The sequence below is a fragment of the Tinamus guttatus genome, unplaced genomic scaffold, assembly GCF_059628265.1.
Source record: "Tinamus guttatus ecotype Peru unplaced genomic scaffold, ASM5962826v1 Tinamus_guttatus_pri_ptg001290l, whole genome shotgun sequence".
Lineage (NCBI taxonomy): Eukaryota > Metazoa > Chordata > Aves > Tinamiformes > Tinamidae > Tinamus > Tinamus guttatus.
Window position 1 is genome coordinate 509 of NW_028289824.1, and position 21,504 is coordinate 22,012.

The 21,504-nt window shown below is 67.1% G+C and overlaps 1 protein-coding gene across 1 annotated transcript; it reads left to right on the forward strand.

Moving 5' to 3' along the window:
* Positions 1 to 1,017: 1,017 nt before the first annotated feature.
* LOC148590526 (ras-interacting protein 1-like) lies at positions 1,018 to 21,498 on the forward strand (the record flags this gene model as incomplete). The annotated part of the gene is made up of 10 exons (XM_088538958.1): positions 1,018 to 1,151; positions 4,181 to 4,766; positions 11,671 to 11,979; positions 12,628 to 13,263; positions 14,679 to 14,716; positions 14,884 to 15,080; positions 17,274 to 17,389; positions 19,123 to 19,429; positions 21,168 to 21,340; positions 21,464 to 21,498. Coding segments are annotated over exons 1-10 (2,531 nt in total), but the record flags the coding sequence as incomplete, so codon positions are not given.
* Between the last annotated feature and the right edge of the window lie 6 nt (positions 21,499 to 21,504).

The window sequence follows — 21,504 nt, forward strand, 5'->3', positions numbered from 1 at the left end:
TGTCCCTACAGGCTGTTTTCCCCGCTTAGGGTGGCTGTCCCCATGCAGGGGGTGTCACCGTGAGCGGGCTGTTGTCCCCACAGGGCAGCTGTCCCTGCGTGCAGGGGGTGTCCGCACGAGTTGTCCCTGCGGGTTGTTGTCCCCGTAGGCTGTTATCCTCACGCAGAGGGTGTCACCGTGAGTGGACTGTTGTCCCTGCAGGGTGGCTGTCCCTGCGTGCAAGGGTTGTCAGCGCGAGCCGGCCGTTGTCCCCGCAGGCTGTTGTCCCCGCGCAGGGCGGCTGTTCCCCGCGCAGGGGGTGTTGGCGTGCGCCGTCTGTTGTCCCCGCTGGTTGTTGTCCCCGTAGGCTGTTATCCTCACGCAGAGGGTGTCACCATGAGTGGACTGTTGTCCCTGCAGGGTGGCTGTCCTTGCGTGCAGGGGTTGTCAGCGCGAGCCGGCTGTTGTCCCCGCAGGCTGCTCTCCCCGCGCAGGGCGGCTGTTCCCCGCACAGGGGGTGTTGGCGCGCGCCGCCTGTTGTCCCCGCCGGTTGTTGTCCCCGCAGGCTGTTGTCCTCACGCAGGGGGTGTCACCGTGAGCAGGCTGTTGTCCCCACAGGCTATTGTCCCCACAGGCTGCTCTCCGCGTGCAGGGGGTGTCGGCGCGCGCCGCCTGTTGTCCCCACCAGTTGTTGTCCCCGCAGGCTGTTATCCTCACGCAGAGGGTGTCACCGTGAGCGGACTGTTGTCCCCGCAGGCTGTTGTCCCCGCAGGGTAGCTGTCCCCATGTGCAAGGGGTGTCAGCGCGAGCCGCCTGTTGTCCCCGCAGGCTGTTGTCCTCACGCAGAGGGTGTCACCGTGAGTGGACTGTTGTCCCTGCGTGCGAGGGGTGTCAGCGCGAGCCGCCCGTTGTCCCCGCAGGCTGCTGTCCCCACGCAGGGCGGCTGTTCCCCGCGCAGGGGGTGTCGTCCCCGCCGCCTGTCGTCCCTGGCCGCCTGTTCCCCGCCGCCTGTCGCCCCGCCGCCTGTTCCCGGCCGCCATGCTGCCCGCCGAGCGCAAGGACGGCAGCCCCCGCTTCGGCCGCCTCCACCTGCCCGTGGGGCTCTGGATCCAGTCGCCCAAGAAGCACCTGGCCAAGATGAGCCGCCGCTGGCCCAGCGCCGCCTCCGTCAAGTGAGGGGCCCCGCGTGTCCCCACGGTGTCCCCACGGCGTCCCCGAGACCCCCACGGCGTCCCCGAGCCCCCCGCGGTGTCCCTGGGTCCTCCCTCGGTGTCCCTGAGGCCCCCGGTCCCCTCATGGTGTCCCCTGGTCCCCCACAGTGTCCCCAAGCCCCCATGATGCCCCCGGTGCCCTCATGGTGTCCCCAGGTCCCCCATAGTGTCCCCAAGCCCCCCACGAGGCCCCTGGTCCCTCACGGTGTCCCCAAGCCCCCTGCAGTGTCCCCTGGTCCCCCATGGTGTCCCCAGGTCCCCCATGAGGCCCCTGGTCCCCCATGGTGTCCCCAAGCCCCCCATGACACCCCCGGTCCCCCCACGGTGTCCCTGGGTCCCCCGTGGTGTCCCCGGTCCCCTCATGGTGTCCCCAGGTCCCTCACGATGTCCCCAGGTCCCCCATGGTGTCCCCAGTCCCCCCACGACACCTCCGGTCCCCTCATGGTGGCCCCTGGTCCCCCCGCGATGTCCCCAGTCCCCCCACGATGTCCCCAGTCCCCCCACGGTGTCCCCAGGTCCCCCACGAGGCCCCAGGTCCCCCATGGTGTCCCCAAGCCCCTCGCACTGTCCCTGGTCCCCCACGGTGTCCCCAAGCCCCTCGCGGTGTCCCCGAGCCCCTCCTGACACCCCCGGTCCCCTCATGGTGTCCCCAGGTCCCCCCGTGGTGTCCCTGGGTCCCCTGCAATGTCACCAAGGCCCCCTGCAGTGTCCCCGAGCCCCCCGCGGTGTCCCTGGGTCCCCCGTGGTGTCCCCAAGCCCCTCATGGTGTCCCCAGGACCCCCACGAGGCCCCGCGGCGTCCCCGGTCCCCTCACGGTGTCCCCAGGTCCCCCACAGTGTCCCCAAGCCCCCCATGATGCCCCCAGTCCCCCCATGGTGTCCCCAAGCCCCCACAGTGTCCCTGGGTCCCCTGCAATGTCCCCAAGCCCCCTGCAGTGTCCCTTGTCCCCTCACGGTGTCCCCCCCCGGGTCCCTCCGCAGTGTCCCTGAGCCCCTCCATGGCGTCCCCAGGTCCCCCACAGTGTCCCAAGGTCCCCCGTGGTGTCCCCAAGCCCCTCGCGGTGTCCCCTGGCCCCCAGGATGTCCCCCAGCTCCCCCACAGTGTCCCCACTTTCCCGCTGGTGTCCCCAATGCTTCCATGGTGTCCCCCAGCCCCCTATGATGTCCCCAACCCCATCGTGTCCCCCAACTCCCCTCCGGTGTCCCCCAGCCCCCTATGGCGTCCCCAACCCCCCCGCAGTGTCCCCAACCCCTCCACGGTGTCCCCCAGCCTCCTATAATGTCCCCAACCCCATCGTGTCCCCTCAGTCCCCCACAGCGTCCCCAGCCCCTCCGCGGTGTCCCCCGACCCCCCTGCAGTGTCCCCAACACCCCCCTGCAATGTCCCCAACCCCCTGTGGTGTCCCCAACCCCTCCATGGTGTCCCCAACCCCTCTGCGGTGTCCCCAATTCCCCATGGGGTCCCCCAGCCCCCTATGATGTCCCCAACCCTGTCGTGTCCCCTCACTCCCCCACGGTGTCCCCCAGCCCCCATAGCGTCCCCAACCCCCTATAGCGTCCCCAACCCCTCCGCGGTGTCCCCAACCCCCTGTGGTGTCCCCAACCCCTCCATGGTGTCCCCAACCCCTCCATGGTGTCCCCAACCCCCCCGCAGTGTCCCCAATCCCCCATGGTGTCCCCCTGACCCCTGTGGTGTCCCCAACCCCTCTGCAGTGTCCCCAGCCCCACCACAGTGTCCCCAATCCCCCATGGTGTCCCCAACCCCTCCCCATGGTGTCCCCAACCCCCTATAGTGTCCCCAACCCCGTCGTGTCCCCCGACCCCCCCGCGGTGTCCCCAACACCCCCCTGCAATGTCCCCAACTCCTCCACAGTGTCTCCAACCTCCCCATGGTGTCCCCAACCCCTCCATGGTGTCCCCAACCCCTCTGCGGTGTCCCCAATTCCCCATGGGGTCCCCCAGCCCCCTATGATGTCCCCAACCCTGTCGTGTCCCCTCACTCCCCCACGGTGTCCCCAACCCCTCCCCATGGTGTCCCCAACCCCTCCCCATGGTGTCCCCAACCCCCTATAGTGTCCCCAACCCCGTCGTGTCCCCCGACCCCCCTGCAGTGTCCCCAACACCCCCCTGCAATGTCCCCAACCCCTCTGCAGTGTCCCCAACCCCTCCATGGTGTCCCCAACCCCTCTGCGGTGTCCCCAATTCCCCATGGGGTCCCCCAGCCCCCTATGATGTCCCCAACCCTGTCGTGTCCCCTCACTCCCCCACGGTGTCCCCAACCCCTCCCCATGGTGTCCCCAACCCCTCCCCATGGTGTCCCCAACCCCCTATAGTGTCCCCAACCCCGTCGTGTCCCCCGACCCCCCTGCAGTGTCCCCAACACCCCCCTGCAATGTCCCCAACCCCTCTGCAGTGTCCCCAACCCCTCCATGGTGTCCCCAACCCCTCTGCGGTGTCCCCAATTCCCCATGGGGTCCCCCAGCCCCCTATGATGTCCCCAACCCTGTCGTGTCCCCTCACTCCCCCACGGTGTCCCCCAGCCCCCATGGTGTCCCCAGCCCCCTATAGCGTCCCCAGCCCCACCACGGTGTCCCCAATCGCCTATAGTGTCCCCAACCCCCCCACGATGTCCCCAACCCCTCCATGGTGTCCCCAACCCCCCCGCAGTGTCCCCAATCCCCCATGGTGTCCCCCAGACCCCCATGGTGTCCCCAACCCCTCTGCAGTGTCCCCAGCCCCACCACAGTGTCCCCAACCCCTCCCCATGGTGTCCCCAACCCCTCCACGGTGTCCCCAACCTCCCCATGGTGTCCCCAACCCCCTATAGTGTCCCCAACCCCGTCGTGTCCCCCAACCTCCCCACGGTGTCCCCAACCTCCCCACGGTGTCCCCAACCCCCTATGGTGTCCCCAACCCCGTCGTGTCCCCCAACCCCCCCGCGGTGTCCCCAACACCCCCCCGCAATGTCCCCAACCCCCCCGCCCCCCCCAGGTCCACGTCATCGGACACCGCCCGGCCGGGTGACACCCCGGAGCCCCGCACAGGCGCCAAGGCCAAGGCCGCGCGCCACAAGCGCCTGTCCAACCTGTTCCACCGCACCACCACCACCACGACCACCACCAACACCCGCTGGAGCAGCGAGAAGAAACTCTCCGACCTGACCACCCCCGCCGGCCCCGCACAACCGTCGCCGTCACCCCAACAACAACAGCCGCCCCCGGGCATCCTGAAGATCTTCGGCGGCGAGCTGTCGCGCGGCGCCAACTACAAGAGCGTGCTGGCGACGCCGCGCTCCACGGCGCGGCAGCTGGTGCGCGAGGCCCTGGAGCGCTACGGGCTGGCGGCGGCGGCGGGCGCCTTCGTGCTGTGCGACGTGGTGGGGCGGCCCGCGGGGCCCGGCGGCGCGTGGCGGCCCGAGCACGCGCGGCCCGTGGGCGACGCGGAGCGCCCGCTGGTGCTGCAGGACGTGTGGAAGCCCAAGGCCGGCTGCTCGCGGCGCTTCGAGATCCGGCGGCGGCGCGACGTGGAGCGCGACGAGGGCGACGACGGGGACGAGGACGGTGAGCGGGGGGCGAGGGTGACACTTGGGGGGCCCTTGGTGTTAGCGTGACACTGGGTGTGCACTCGGTGCGAGAGTGATGCTCAGGGTGCAAGGGTGACACTCGGGTGTGAGGGTGACGCTCAGGGTGTGCCTGGTGCGAGTGTGACACTGCGTGTGCGCTCGGTGTGAGCGTGATGCTCAGGGTGTGACGGTGACACTCAGGTGTGAGGGTGACGCTCAGGGTGTGCCTGGTGTGAGTGTGACACTGGGTGTGCACTCGGTGTGAGAGCGATGCTCAGGGTGTGAGGGTGACACTCGGGTGTGAGGGTGACGCTCAGGGTGTGCCTGGTGCGAGTGTGACACTGCGTGTGCGCTCGGTGCAAGTGTGATGCTCAGGGTGCGAGGGTGACACTCGGGTGTGAGGGTGACGCTCAGGGTGTGCTGGGTGTGAGTGTGACACTGGGTGTGCGCTCGGTGCGAGGGTGACGCTCAGGGTGAGCGGGTGACACGTGTGGAAGCCCAAGGCCGGCTGCTCGCGGCGCTTCGAGATCCGGCGGCGGCGCGACGTGGAGCGCGACGAGGGCGACGACGGGGACGAGGACGGTGAGCGTGATGCTCAGGGTGCGAGGGTAACGCTCAGGGTGTGCCTGGTGTAAGTGTGACACTGGGTGTGCGCTCGGTGCGAGTGTGATGCTCAGGGTGTGAGGGTGACACTCAGGTGTGAGGGTGACGCTCAGGGTGTGCCTGGTGCGAGTGTGACACTGGGTGTGCGCTCGGTGCGAGCGTGATGCTCAGGGTGTGAGGGTGACACTCGGGTGTGAGGGTGACACTCAGGGTGTGCCTGGTGCGAGTGTGACACTGCATGTGCACTCAGTGCGAGTGTGACACTCGGGCTGTGAGGGTGATGCTCAGGGTGTGCCTGGTGCGAGTGTGACACGGGGTGTGCACTCGGTGCGAGGGTGACGCTCAGGGTGCGAGGGTGACACTCAGGGTGTGACGGTGACACTCAGGGTGCACTTGGTGCGAGTGTGGCACTGGGTGTGCACTTGGTGCGAGTGTGATGCTCAGGGTGCGAGGGTGACACTTGGGTGCAAGGGTGACACTCAGGGTGTGCTGGGTGCGAGTGTGACACTGGGTGTGCGCTCGGTGCGAGAGTGATGCTCAGGGTGCGAGGGTGACACGTGTGGAAGCCCAAGGCCGGCTGCTCGCGGCGCTTCGAGATCCGGCGGCGGTGCCACGTGGAGCGCGACGAGGGCGACGACGGGGACGAGGACGGTGAGCGGGGGGTGAGGGTGACACTCAGGGTGCACTTGGTGTGAGTGTGATGCTCAGGGTACGAGTGTGATGCTCAAATGCAAGGGTGACACTGGGGTTATGCCTGGTGTGAGCGTGACACTCAGGGTGCATTTGGTGTAAGTGTGACACTGGGTGTGCGCTCGGTGCGAGCGTGATGCTCAGGGTGCGAGGGTAACACTTGGGGTGTGCGTGGTGCGAGGGTGACGCTCAGGGTGTGCCTGGTGCGAGTGTGACACTGGGTGTGCGCTCAGTGCGAGTGCGACACTTGGGCTGTGAGGGTGATGCTCAGGGTGTGCGTGGTGCGAGTGTGACACTGGGTGTGCGCTCGGTGCGAGGGTGACGCTCAGGGTGAGCGGGTGACACGTGTGGGAGCCCAAGGCCGGCTGCTCGCGGCGCTTCGAGATCCGGCGGCGGCGCGACGTGGAGCGCGACGAGGGCGACGACGACGGGGACGAGGACGGTGAGCGGGGGGCGCGGGTGACGCTCAGGGTGACACTTGGGTGCAAGGGTGACACTTGGAGTGCACTTGGTGCGAGTGTGGCACTGGGTGTGCGCTCGGTGTGAGGGTGATGCTCAGGGTGCGAGTGTGACACTCAGGTGTGAGGGTGACACTCAGGGTGTGCCTGGTGCGAGTGTGACACTGGGTGTGCGCTCGGTGCGAGTGTGATGCTCAGGTGTGAGGGTGACACTCGGGTGTGAGGGTGACACTCAGGGTGTGCCTGGTGTGAGTGTGACACGGGGTGTGCGCTCGGTGTGAGTGTGACACTCAGGTGTGAGGGTGACGCTCAGGGTGTGCCTGGTGCGAGTGTGACACTGCGTGTGCACTCAGTGCGAGTGTGACACTCGGGCTGTGAGGGTGATGCTCAGGGTGTGCCTGGTGCGAGTGTGACACTGGGTGTGCGCTCGGTGTGAGCGTGATGCTCAGGGTGTGACGGTGACACTCAGGGTGCACTTGGTGCGAGTGTGGCACTGGGTGTGTGCTCGGTGCGAGGGTGATGCTCAGGGTGACAGGGTGACACTTGGGGTGAGCGGGTGACACGTGTGGAAGCCCAAGGCCGGCTGCTCGCGGCGCTTCGAGATCCGGCGGCGGCGCGACGTGGAGCGCGACGAGGGCGACGACGACGGGGACGAGGACGGTGAGCGGGGTGTCAGGGTGACACTGGGTGTGCGCTTGGTGTGAGTGTGATGCTCAGGGTGCGAGGGTGACGCTCAGGGTGTGCCTGGTGCGAGTGTGACACTGGGTGTGCGCTCGGTGCGAGTGTGATGCTCAAGGTGCGAGGGTAACACTCAGGGTGTGCCTGGTGTGAGTGTGACACTGGGTGTGCACTCGGTGTGAGCATGATGCTCAGGGTGCGAGGGTGACACTCGGGGTGTGCGCTCGGTGCGAGTGTGATGCTCAGGGTGCGAGGGTGACACTCAGGTGTGAGGGTGACGCTCAGGGGTCCCTTGGTGCGAGTGTGACACTGGGTGTGCGCTCGGTGCGAGTGTGATGCTCAGGGTGCGAGTGTGACACTCAGGGTGCAAGGGTGACACTCAGGGTGTGCCTGGTGCGAGTGTGACACTGGGTGTGCGCTCGGTGCGAGAGTGATGCTCAGGGTACGAGTGTGATGCTCAAATGCAAGGGTGACACTGGGGTTATGCCTGGTGTGAGCGTGACGCTCAGGGTGCACTTGGTGTAAGTGTGACACTGGGTGTGCGCTCGGTGCGAGCGTGATGCTCAGGGTGCGAGTGTGACACTCAGGTGTGAGGGTGACACTCAGGGTGTGCCTGGTGCGAGTGTGACACTGGGTGTGCGCTTGGTGTGAGAGTGATGCTCAAGGTGTGAGACTGATGCTCAGGGTGTGCCTGGTGCGACTGTGATGCTCAGGGTGTGAGTGTGACGCTCAGGGTGCGAGTGTGACAGTGGGTGTGCGCTCGGTGTGAGTGATGCTCAGGGTGTGAGTGTGATGCTTGGGTGCGAGGGTGACACTCGGGGTGTGCCTGGTGCGAGTGTGACACTGGGTGTGCGCTCAGTGCGAGGGTGATGCTCAGGATGCAAGGGTGACACTCAGGTGTGAGGGTGACGCTCAGGGTGAGCGGGTGACACGTGTGGGAGCCCAAGGCCGGCTGCTCGCGGCGCATCGAGATCCGGCGGCGGCGCCACGTGGAGCGCGACGAGGGCGACGACGGGGACGAGGACGGTGAGCAGGGGGGTGAGGGTGACACTCGGGGTGTGAGGGTGACGCTCGGGGTGTGCCTGGTGCAAGCGTGACACTGGGTGTGCGCTCGGTGCGAGTGTGATGCTCAGGGTGACAGGGTGACACTTGGGGTGAGCGGGTGACACGTGTGGGAGCCCAAGGCCGGCTGCTCGCGGCGCTTCGAGATCCGGCGGCGGCGCGACGTGGAGCGCGACGAGGGCGACGACGGGGACGAGGACGGTGAGCAGGGGGGTGAGGGTGACGCTCGGGGTGTGCATGGGGTGAGTGTGATGCTCAGGGTGCAAGGGTGACACTCGGGGTGTGCCTGGTGTGAGTGTGACACTGGGTGTGCGCTCAGTGCGAGTATGAGACTCGGGATGCAAGGGTGACACTCGCGGTGTTCCTGGTGCGAGTGTGGCACTGGGTGTGCGCTCGGTGCGAGCGTGATGCTCAGGGTGTGAGGGTGACACTCAGGTGTGAGGGTGACGCTCAGGGTGTGCCTGGTGTGAGTGTGACACTGGGTGTGCGCTCGGTGTGAGCGTGATGCTCAGGGTGTGACGGTGACACTCAGGGTGTGCACTTGGTGTAAGTGTGACACTGGGTGTGCGCTCGGTGCGAGTGTGATGCTCAGGGTGCAAGGGTGATGCTCAGGGTGTACTTGGTACGAGTGTGACACTGGGTGTGCGCTCAGTGCGAGTGTGACACTCGGGCTGTGAGGGTGATGCTCAGGGTGTGCCTGGTGTGCGTGTGACACGGGGTGTGCGCTCGGTGTGAGTGTGATGCTCAGGGTGCAAGGGTGATGCTCAGGGTGTACTTGGTACGAGTGTGACACTGGGTGTGCGCTCAGTGCGAGTGTGACACTCGGGCTGTGAGGGTGATGCTCAGGGTGTGCCTGGTGTGAGTGTGACACTGGGTGTGCGCTCGGTGCGAGTGTGATGCTCAGGGTGCGAGTGTGACACTCGGGTGTGAGGGTGACGCTCAGGGTGTGCCTGGTGCAAGCGTGACACTGGGTGTGCGCTCGGTGTGAGCGTGATGCTCAGGGTGTGACGGTGACACTCAGGTGTGAGGGTGACGCTCAGGGTGTGCCTGGTGTGAGTGTGACACTGCGTGTGCGCTCAGTGCGAGTGTGACACTCGGGCTGTGAGGGTGATGCTCAGGGTGTGCCTGGTGTGAGTGTGACACTGGGTGTGCGCTCAGTGCGAGGGTGACACTTGGGTGCAAGGGTGACACTCAGGGTGTGCTGGGTGTGAGTGTGACACTGGGTGTGCGCTCGGTGTGAGGGTGACGCTCAGAGTGAGCGGGTGACACGTGTGGAAGCCCAAGGCCGGCTGCTCGCGGCGCTTCGAGATCCAGCGGCGGCGCGACGTGGAGCGCGACGAGGGCGACGACGGGGATGAGGACGGTGAGCGGGGGGTGAGGGTGACACTCGGGGTGTGAGGGTGACATTCAGGTGTGAGGGTGATGCTCAGGGTGTGCCTGGTGCGAGTGTGACGCTTGGGGTGTGCCTGGGGCGAGTGTGATGCTCAGGGTGCGAGTGTGACACTCGGGGTACAAGGGTGACACTTGGAGTGCACTTGGTGTGAGTGTGACACTGGGTGTGCGCTCAGTGTGAGTGTGATGCTCAGCGTGCGAGTGTGACACTCAGGTGCAAGTGTGATGCTCAGGGTGTGCATGGTGCGAGTGTGACACTGGATGTGCACTCGGTGCGAGTGTGATGCTCAGGGTGCGAGTGTGACACTCAGGGTGTGAGGCTGACACTGGGAGTGTGCCTGGTGCGAGGGTGATGCTCGGGTGCAAGGGTGACGCTCAGGGTGTGCCTGGTGCGAGTGTGGCACTGGGTGTGCGCTCGGTGCGAGTGTGATGCTCAGGGTGCGAGGGTGACACTCAGGTGTGAGGCTGACACTGGGAGTGTGCCTGGTGCGAGTGTGATGCTCAAGGTGTGAGTGTGACACTGGGGATGCACTTGGTGCGAGTGTGACACTGGGTGTGCGAGTCTGATGCTCGGGGTGTGCCTGGTGCGACTGTGATGCTCAGGGTGCGAGTGTGACACTTGGGGTGTGAGCGGTGCGAGTGTGACACTGGGGTTGCGCTCGGTGCGAGTGATGCTCAGGGTACAAGCGTGATGCTCAAGTGCAAGGGTGACACTGGGGTTGTGCCTGGTGCGACTGTGATGCTCAGGGTGCGAGCGTGCACTCGGGGTGTGAGGGTGACGCTCAGGGTGTGCCTGGTGCGAGTGCGACAGTGTGCGCTTGTTGCGAGTGTGGTGCTCAGCGTGCGCCTGTCACCAGTGTGACACCCAGTGTGTGCTTGTACAGTTGGCTTGCGCTTGTTGTGAGCGTGACATTTGGGATGTGCTCATGAGTGTGACACTCGGCGCACGCTTGTGCGCTTGGCGTGCGCTTGTTGTGAACGTGACACTTGGCGCCTGTTTGTGCGCTCGGGGTGCGCTTGTTGTGAGTGACCACGTGTTTGTTGCGAGTGTGACACTCGGCGCGCGCTCAATCTGAGTGTGGCACTCGGTGCACGCCTGTGCGCTCGGGGTGCACTCATGAGCGTGACACTCTGCAAGCGATTGTGCGCTCGGCGTGCGCTTGTTTTGAGCATGATACTCAGGGTACACTCGTGAGCGTGACCATGCGCTTGTGCGCTTGGTATGAGCATGACAGTCGGTGCGCGCTTGTTGTGAGCGTGACACTTGGTGCGCACTTGTGCGTTCACGGTGCGCTTGTTCCCATGACAGTGTGCGCTTGTGAGTGTGACACGGCGTGCGCTTGTTGTGAGCGTGACACTTGGCCTGCGCTTGTGAGCGTGGCACTTGACACGCGCTTGTGCGCTCGGCGTGCGCTTGTTCTAAACATAACACTCAGCATGTGCTTGTTGTGAGCATGACACTTGGTGTGTGTTTGTGTGTTCAGCGCGTTTCTTGTGAGCGTGACACTCGGCATGTGCTTGTGAACACAACACTTGGTGTGTGCTTGTGCGCTCAGTGTGCGCTTGTGAGCGTGACACTCGGCGCGCGCCTGTGCGCTCAATCTGCAGTCGTGAGTGTGACACTCGGTATGCGCTTGTGCGCTCAGCATATGCTTGTTGTGAGTGTGACACTCGGCGTGCGCTTGTGCACTCAGCGTGTGCTTGTGAGCGTGACACTCGGCGTGTGCTTGTTGTCAGCATGACACTCGGCGTGCGCTTGTTGTCAGCGTGTGCTTGTGAATGCGACACTTGGTGTGCGGTTGTGCACTCGGCATGTGCTTGTTGTGGGCATGACACTCAGCGTGTGCTTGTTGTCAGCATGACACTCGGCGTGCGCTTGTTGTCAGCGTGACAGTCGGCGCGTGCCTGTGCACTCAATGTACGCTTGTTGTCAGCGCGACACTCGGCGCGCCTGTGCGTTCGGCGCGCGCCTGTTGTCAGCGCGACACCCGGCGCGCCTGTGCGCTCCCGCTCACGCCGTCCCCGCAGGGCCGGAGGCACCGCCGCGCCGCGCGTCCCGCAGCCGCTCGCGCGCCGCGTCAGGCGGCCCCGCGACCCCCGAGCGCCCGGACAACCCCGCGCTGCGCCGCAGCATCAGCGACATGAACCTGAGCGCGCGGCGGCGCCGCGAGCGCCGGGCCGTGCTCAGCGTGGCCGCCGACGGTGACGGTGACGGCACCGCCGGAGCGGGGGTCGCGGTGCCCCCGGAACCGCCGGAGCCCGAGGAGGCGCCCGAGGAGGCGGCGCCCGCCCGGCCCCCCCGGCGTCACCCCTATTTCCTGCTGTTGCAGAGCTGCGACCCTCAGGTGAGCGGGGACGGGGACGGCCGGGGGTCGCCGCCTGTTGCTACCGCTGGAGCAGTGACAGGGGCTAAAGGGACGGGGACACCCGGGGGCCACCGCCTGTTGCTACCGCTGGAGCGGTGACAGGGGATAAAGGGGCGGGGACACCCGGGGGCCACCGCCTGTTGCTACCGCTGGAGCGGTGACGGGATAAGGGGACACCTGGGAGCCCTGGGGCCACCCCTGTAAGTGCCTGTCACTGCCTGGTGATGGTGACGGGACACCCGGGCACCCCGGGAGCACCCCCAGTGTCGCCTGTCACTGCCTGGTGACGGTGACGGGACACCCCTGTCACCGCCTGTTGCTACCCCTCGAGCAGTGACAGGGGATAAGGGGACACCTGGAAGCCCTGGGGCCACCCCTGTCACTGCCTGGTGACGGTGATGGGACACCCGGGCACCCCCAGTGTCGCCTGTCACTGCCTGGTGACAGTGACGGGACACTGGTGTCACCGTTGACGGTGACAGGACACCCTGGCGTCTTGGGGACACCCCCATCACTGCCCAGCGAGCGGTGACAGGACAACGGGGCCCCCTGGGGACACCCCCCTCCCCGCCTGTCGCCCCCCGCTGCGGCGCCAGGAGACACCGCGACCGCCTGTCCCCCGCACAGGCGCCGGTGATCCACCCGCTGACGCGCCCCCGCCACGTGTTCGGCCGGCGCCCGGACAAGTCCGCCTGTAGCACCACCGCCGCCGACACGCTGTTGGAGGCGCCCGACCTGCTCCCCCGGCACTGCGTGGTGCGCACAGGCGACCCGCCGCTTGTGCGCCCCCTCCGCGGCGCCGCCGTCGCCCACAACGGGCGCCCGCTGTTGCGTCAGGCGCCGCTACAACCCGGTGACCTCCTGGCCCTCGGCCGCCACGTGCTGCTGCTGTACAAGGACCCCCGCGACGTCACCGTCCCCGAGGCGCCCGCGTGGGCGCCCCGCGCGCTCCCGGCGCCGCCTGACGCCCTGGGCTGTTCCGCCTGTGGCCGCTCCGGCCCGGAGCGTCAGGCGGCCCTGCGCGCCTTCCTGGAGAACAGGCGGCCGGAGCTGCGGTTCCGGCCGCAGGACGAGGAGCCGCTGCTGCGCGAGATCCTGCGCCTGGGGAACGGTGACGGTGACAACGGTGACGACGGTGACGCGGCGCTGGCGCCCGCCTTCCTGCTGGGGCTGTGCCTGGAACACTCGGCGCGCGCCATGGAGCCCGCACACCTGCCCGCGCTGTTGGCCCGCGTGGCGCGCCGCGTGCAGGAGGCCGCCTGGGTGAGCGCGGGGACGCGCGCGGGTGACAGCCGGCCGCGGGGGACGCCTGTGTCACCACCCGGCCATGGGGGACGCCTGTGTCACCACCCAGCACCGGGGGACGCGTTTGTCACCATCCCATGGGACACACGTGTGTGTCACCATCTATCCCATGGGACACACGTATGTCACCACCCAGCCCCAGGACACGTGTGTCACCCGGCCCCAGGACACCAGCCATTCCTGGGGACACACACGTGTCACCACCCGACCCCGAGACACGTGTGTGTCACCGTCTATCCCATAGGACACACACGTGTGTGTCACCACCCCTGGCCCCAGGGGACGCCTGTGTCACCTTCTGGCCCTGGGACACGCGTGTGTCACCATCTTTGTCATGGGACACACATATGTCACCATCTATCCCGTGGGACACCCAGGACATGCGTGTGTCATCACCTGTCCCTGGGACACATGTATGTCACCATCTATCCCATGGGACACGCGTGTGTCACCACCCGACCCCGAGACACGCGTTTGTCACCATCCCATGGGACACACGTGTGTGTCACCACCCGGCCCTGGGACACGTGTGTGTCACCATCTATCCCATGGGACACACACGTGTGTGTGTCACCCAGTCCCAGGACACAGGTGTGTGTCACCCGGCCCCAGGACACCAGCCATTCCTGGGGACACACACGTGTCACCACCCGACCCCGAGACACGTGTGTGTCACCGTCTATCCCATAGGGGACACACGTGTGTGTCACCACCTGGCCCCAGGGGACACCTGTGTCACCACCCGGCCCCGGTACACGCGTTTGTCACCATCCCATGGGACACACGTGTGTGTCACCCAGTCCCAGGACACGTGTGTGTGTCACCCGGCCCCAGGACACCAACCACCCCGGGGACACGTGTGTGTCACCATCCATCCCATGGGACACACACGTCACCATCCATCCCATGGGACACACGTGTGTCACCGTCCATCCCATGGGACACACGTGTGTCACCGTCCATCCCATGGGACACCCCACGACACACGTGTGTCACCGTCCATCCCATGGGACACCCAGGACACACACGTGTCACCGTCCATCCCATGGGACACCCCAGGACACACATGTCACCACCCATCCTATGGGACACGCGTGTGTCACCACCCATCCCATGGGACACCCAGGACACACGTGTGTCACCGTCCATCCCATGGGACACGTGTGTGTCACCGTCCATCCCATGGGACACGCGTGTGTCACCACCCTTCCCATGGGACACACGTGTCACCGTCCATCCCATGGGACACCCCAGGACACACGTGTGTCACCACCCATCCCATGGGACACACGTGTGTCACCGTCCATCCCATGGGACACACGTGTGTCACCGTCCATCCCATGGACCACACGTGTCACCCTTTGCACCCACAGGAGCAGATCAAGGAGATCAGCGAGCGACAACCGGAGAAGTGAGTGTCACCCCTCGCGTCCCCTCCCTTCCCCCAGGGGACATCCTCGCCGTGTCCCTTCACACCTGGGGACACTTGGGGACATCCCCTTTGGGGCCACCCCCGCCGCCGGGGGTGCCACAACCGCCCCGGGTGACACAACCGCCCCGGGTGTCCCCCGCGCGCAGCCAGCAGGAGCCGCCGGCGGAGGCTGCGGGTGACGCCGCGGCGACGCCGGGTGACGTCGCGGTGACGCCGGGTGACGCCGCGGTGACGTCGGAGCTGCGGCCGCTCGTGCTCTGGTTGGCCAACGCCACCGAGCTGCTCAACCTGGCGCAGGGGCGAGTGATGGAGCTGGAGAAGGAGCTGGAGGCCGAGCTGGACGGTGGGGACGGCGCGGGGGACGAGGGGACACCAGGGGGGACAAGGGGACACCACGAGGACCTTGGGGACAGCGCGAGGGCCTTGGGGACAGCGCGGGGGATAAGGGGACACCGCGGGGGCCTTGGGGACACCATGGGGGACAAGGGGACACCGCGAGGGCCTTGGGGACACCACGAGGGCCTTGGGGGCACCATGAGGGCCTTGGGGACACCAGGGCGGACAAGGGGACACCACGAGGGCCTTGGGGACACCACGGGGGCCTTGGGGACACCGCGAGAGACAAGGGGACACCAGGGGGGACAAGGGGATGGCGCGGGGGACAAGGGGACACCACAAGGGCCTTGGGGACAGCACAGGGGCCTTGGGGACAGTGCAGGGGACAAGGGGACACCATGGGGGCCTTGAGGACACCACGAGGGCCTTGGGGACACCATGGGGGACAAGGGGACAGCGCGGGGGCCTTGGGGGCACCGTGAGGGCCTTGGGGACACCAGGGCGGACAAGGGGACACCGCGAGGGCCTTGGGGACATCACGAGGGCCTTGGGGACACCATGGAGGACAAGGGGACACCACGGGGGCCTTTGGGACACCGCGAGGGCCTTTGGGACACCAGGGGGGACAAGGGGACACCACGAGGGCCTTGGGGGCACCATGGGGGCCTTGGGGACAGTGCGGGGGCCTTGGGGACACTGCGAGGGCCTTGGGGACACCATGGGGGACAAGGGGACACCGCAAGGGCCTTGGGGACACCAGGGGGGACAAGGGGACACCGCAAGGGCCTTAGGAACACAACAAGGGCCTTGGGACACCAGGGGGGACATAGGGACATCACGAGGGCCTTGGGGACACCATGGGGGACAAGGGGACACCACGGGGGCCTTGGGGACACCGCGAGGGCCTTGGGGACACCATGGGGGACAAGGGGACACCAGGGGGCCTTGGGGACACCGTGAGGGGCAAGGGGACACCGCGGGGGACAAGGGGACACCACGAGGGCCTTGGGGACACCATGGGGGACAAGGGGACACCACGAGGGCCTTGGGGACAGCGCGGGGGCCTTGGGGACACCATGGGGGACAAGGGGACACCAGGGGGCCTTGGGGACACCGTGAGGGGCAAGGGGACACCGCGGGGGACAAGGGGACACCACGAGGGCCTTGGGGACACCGTGGGGGACAAGAGGACACCACGAGAGCTTTAGGGACACAACAGGCGCCTTGGGGACACCAGGGGGCCTTGGGGACACCATGGGGGACAAGGGGACACCACGAGGGCCTTGGGGACAGCGCAGGGGCCTTGGGGACACCGTGAGGGCCTTGGGGACACCATGGGGCACAAGGGGACATCACGACGGCCTTGGGGACACCATGGGGGACAAGGGGACACCATGAGGGCCTTAGGGACACTACAGGGGCCTTGGGGACACCATGGGGACAAGGGGACACGACAAGGGCCTTAGGGACACAACAAGGGCCTTGGGGACATCAGGGGGCCTTGGGACGCTTTAGGGGACATGGGGACACCGGAGGGGCAAGGGGACACAATGGGGGCCTTGGGACATTTCGGGGGACAAGGGGACACAACAGTGGCCTTGGGTACAATGTGGGGCCCTTGGGGACACCATGGGGAAAAGGGGACACCGCAGGGGTCTCGAGGACAATGCGGTGGCCTTGGGGACACCATTGGGGCCTTGGGGACACAATGAGGGCCTTGGGACACTTCGGGGGACAAGGGGGCACCAGGGGGAGCTTGGGGACACCTCAGGGGTCTTGGGGACAATGTGGGGAATTGGGGGACGCAATGGGGGCCTTGGGACACCATGGGGACCTTGGGGACAATGCGGGAGCCTTGGGGACACCACGGGGCCCTTGGGGACACCACGGGGCCCTTGGGGACACCAGAGGGCCTTGGGGACACTGGGGGGACCCCACAAGCCACCTGGGGACATCGTGGGGGACCCAGCGACACCGCGCGGGGGTCAGGGACAACATGGGGGGCCGGGTGACACTGCAGGGGGGTTGGGGACACCCCACAGGGCTTGGGGACACTTCAGGGGGGTCGGTGACACCGTGGGGGACCTGGTGAGACCCCAGGGGACACAGGGACACCATGGGGGACCCGGTGACACGATGGGGGCGGGGGCAGCAGCCGCGCAGGGTGACAACAGCCGGCGTCCCCCGGTGTCACCCGCAGAGCCCGGCCAGGACGCGCTGTTGGCCGCCGACCTGGAGACGTGTGACGAGGCGCTGGGGGTGTTGGACGAGGTCATCATGTCAACGTTCCAGCAGTGCGTCTACTACCTGACCAAGGTGGGCGCGCGCGGCGTCACCCGCACGGCGTCACCCGCACGGCGTCACCCGCACACCCTGCCCCGCGGTGTCGCCCACGCGGCTCGCACCGCATTGCGTGGTGTCACCCGCACAGCTCGCACCTCCCTACGCTGTCACTCACACCCCACCGCGCTGTCACCTGCACACCTCACGCCCCTCCACACTGTCATCCGCACGTTACACCCCCCACATTGTCACTCGCGCCCCTCACACCCTGCCGCCGTGTCACCTGCACACATTACACCCCCCACATTGTCACCCGTACACCTCACACCCCTCCGTGCTGTCTCCCATATACCCCAACCCCCTGTGCTGTCACCCACACACCTCACACCCCGCCATTGTCACCCGCACCCCTCAACCCCCACATTGTCACCCGTGCCCTCACACCCCCCACATTGTCACCCGTGCCCTCACACCCCTCCACACTGTCACCCACACACCTCACCCCCCACCCAGCAGTGTCACCCGCACCCCTCACCCCCCCATATTGTCACCTGCGCCCCCCGCCCCCTGCGCAGTCACCCGCGCCCCTCACACACCCCCCGCGCTGTCACCGCCCCCCTCACATCCCCATGTTGTCACCCGCCCCCCTCACATCCCCACACTGTCACCCGCATCCCTCACATCCCCACGTTGTCACCCGTTCCCCTCACACCCCCCGCATTGTCACCCGCACCCCTCACCCCCTTCACGTTGTCACCCGCCCCCCTCACACCCCCGTTGTCACCCGCACCCCTCACATCCCCACGTTGTCACCCGCCCCCCTCACACCCCCCACGTTGTCACCCGCCCCCCTCATACCCCCCACGTTGTCACCCACACCCCTCACATCCCCACATTGTCACCCACACCCCTCACATCCCCACGTTGTCACCCGCACCCCTCACCCCCTTCACGTTGTCACCCGCCCCCCTCACACCCCCCACGTTGTCACCCGCACCCCTCACCCCCTTCACGTTGTCACCCGCCCCCCTCACACCCCCCGCGTTGTCACCCGCACCTCTCACACCCCCCACGTTGTCACCCACACCCCTCACATCCCCACGTTGTCACCCGCACCCCTCACACTCCCCACGTTGTCACCCACACCCCTCACACCTCCCATGTTGTCACCCGCTCCCCTCACATCCCCACGCTGTCACCCGCACCCCTCACATCCCCACAGTCACCCGCATCCCTCACACCCCCCGTGTTGTCACCCGCACCCCTCACCCCCTTCACGTTGTCACCCGCCCCCCTCACATGCCCACCTTGTCACCCAGCCCCCTCACACCCCCCACGCTGTCACCCGCACCCCTCACATCCCCACAGTCACCCGCATCCCTCACATCCCCACGTTGTCACCTGCTCCCCTCACACCCCCCGTGTTGTCACCCGCACCCCTCACCCTCTTCACGTTGTCACCCGCCCCCCTCACACCCCCCGCGTTGTCACCCACACCCCTCACATCCCCACGTTGTCACCCGCACCCCTCACACCCCCCACGTTGTCACCCGCACCCCTCACATCCCCACGTTGTCACCTGCACCCCTCACCCCCTTCACGTTGTCACCCCCACCCCTCACACCTCCCATGTTGTCACCCGCACCCCTCACATCCCCACGTTGTCACCCGCACCCCTCACACTCCCCACGTTGTCACCCACACCCCTCACACCTCCCATGTTGTCACCCGCTCCCCTCACACCCGCCACGCTGTCACCCGCACAGACGCTGTACGCGACCCTCCCCGCCCTGCTGGACAGCGACCCCTTCGCGACACCCGCAGAGCCGCCCCCGCCGGACGTGCTGTCCCCCGAGGCGGCGGCCCCGTCACCCGGCGACGCGTCACCCGGCGACGCGTCACCCGCCGTGACCCCCAACACCCCGCCGGGGCTGCGGGCACCGCTGCGGGTGTTCGCGGGCGCCCTGCGCGTGGCGCGCGCCTGTCGCCTACACCCGCAGCTGCTGTCGCAGACCTTCGGCTACCTGTTCTTCTTCTGCAACGCGGCGCTCTTCAACACCCTCATGGAACGCGGTGCGCCGGGGGGGACAACCGCGGGACGGGACAACCCGGGGACGGGACAACCGGGGGACAAGGGACACAGGACACTGGGGTGACATGGGGACAATGGGGGGACATAGGACACCGGGGTCCTGAGATGGGGGACACAGGACACCGGGGTGACACGGGGACCATGGGAGGGACACAGGACACCGGGGTGACACAGGAACCGCAGGGGGACACATTGGGGACACAGGAGACTGGGGGACATGGGGGGACACAGGACACTGGGGTGACACAGGGACCATGGGGGGTGACACCAGGGTGACACAGGGACCGTGGGGGGGACACAGGACACCGGGGTGACACAGGGACCATGGGGGGACACAGGACATCAGGGTCCTGGGATTGGGGAAATGGGGGACACAGGACACTGGGGTGACATGGGGGACAATGGGGGGGACACAGGACACCGGGGTGACACAGGGACCATGGGGGGTGACACCGGGGGGACATGGGGACAATGGGGGGGACACAGGACACCGGGGGGACATGGGGACCATGGGGGGGACACAGGACACCGGGGTGACACAGGAACCGCAGGGGGACACATTGGGGACACAGGAGACTGGGGGACATGGGGGGACACAGGACACCGAGGTGACACAGGGACCATGGGGGGTGACACCGGGGTGACACAGGGACTATGGGGAGGACACAGGACACGGGGGTGACTTGGGGACCATGGGGGGGACACTGGACACCCGGGGTGACACAGGGACCATGGGGGGACACAGGACATCAGGGTCCTGGGATTGGCGAAATGGGGGACACAGGACACTGGGGTGACATGGGGACCATGGGAGGGACACAGGACACCGGGGGGACACAGGAACCGCAGGGGGACACAGGAGACTGAGGACCATGGGGGGGGACACTGGACACCGGGGTGACACAGGGACCATGGGGGGTGACACCACGGTGACACAGGGACTATGGGGAGGACACAGGACACCGGGGTGATGTGGGGACCATGGGGGGGACACTGGACACCGGGGTGACACAGGAACCGCAGGGGGACACATTGGGGACACAGGAGACTGGGGGACATGGGGGGACACAGGACACCGGGTGACACGGGGACCATGGGGGGTGACACCGGGGTGACACGGGGACCATGGGGGGGACACAGGACACCGGGGTGACACGGGGACCGCGGGGGGACACAGGCCACCACGAGGGGACATAGGACACCAGGGCCCACGGGGACCAGGGTGGGACACAGGACCCTGGGGACAATGGGGAGGGGACACAGGACACTGGGACAACACGGGGACCATGGGGGGGGCGCGGGGGGGGACACAGGACACCAGGGCCCACAGCAGGGAGGGGACACAGGACAACAGGGTGACATGGAGGGGGACAGGACACCGGGACCTGCAGGGACCGCGGGGGGACAAAGGGGGACACAGGACAACATGGGGACCATGGGGGGTGACAGGACAACATGGGGACAAGGGGGGACACAGGGGGCCCCTCTTGGCTCCCCGGACGCCTGGGCCCCCTCCTAGACGTGGGCCAGGGGGGAGGGGCAGCGCCCGGACGCCTGGGCCCCCAACCCCCCCCCAAACAACACCCGTTTCCTCCCATTGTCCCGGCACTATCGGCAGGAAGCGGCCGCTTCCCATCCGCCTCCGTCCCCGCGGAAGGGGGTGACGCACGCGTGTGACGGTGACAACAACACCCTGACCCCGGCTGTTGCCGTCCGCAGGCTCCGCGGGTCCCTTTTTCCAGTGGTCGCGCGCGGTGCGGATCCGCACCAACCTGGACCTGCTCCTGGATTGGCTCCAGGCCGTGGGGCTGGGTGACATCGGAGCCGAGTTCTTCCGGAAGCTCTCGGCAACAGCCAACCTGCTGTGCACCCCCCGCGGCACCCTGGCCAAGGTGACGGCAACACCGCGACAACACCGCGACAACACCGCGACGGGCGCCGCGAGCTGCTCCCTGCGCGCTACAGGCGGAGGGAGCCGCTCCCCGACACCCGTTTTGCTCCCGTGGCTCCTACAGGCGACCTGGGCCCGGTTACGCGGTGACTACCCCACGCTGAC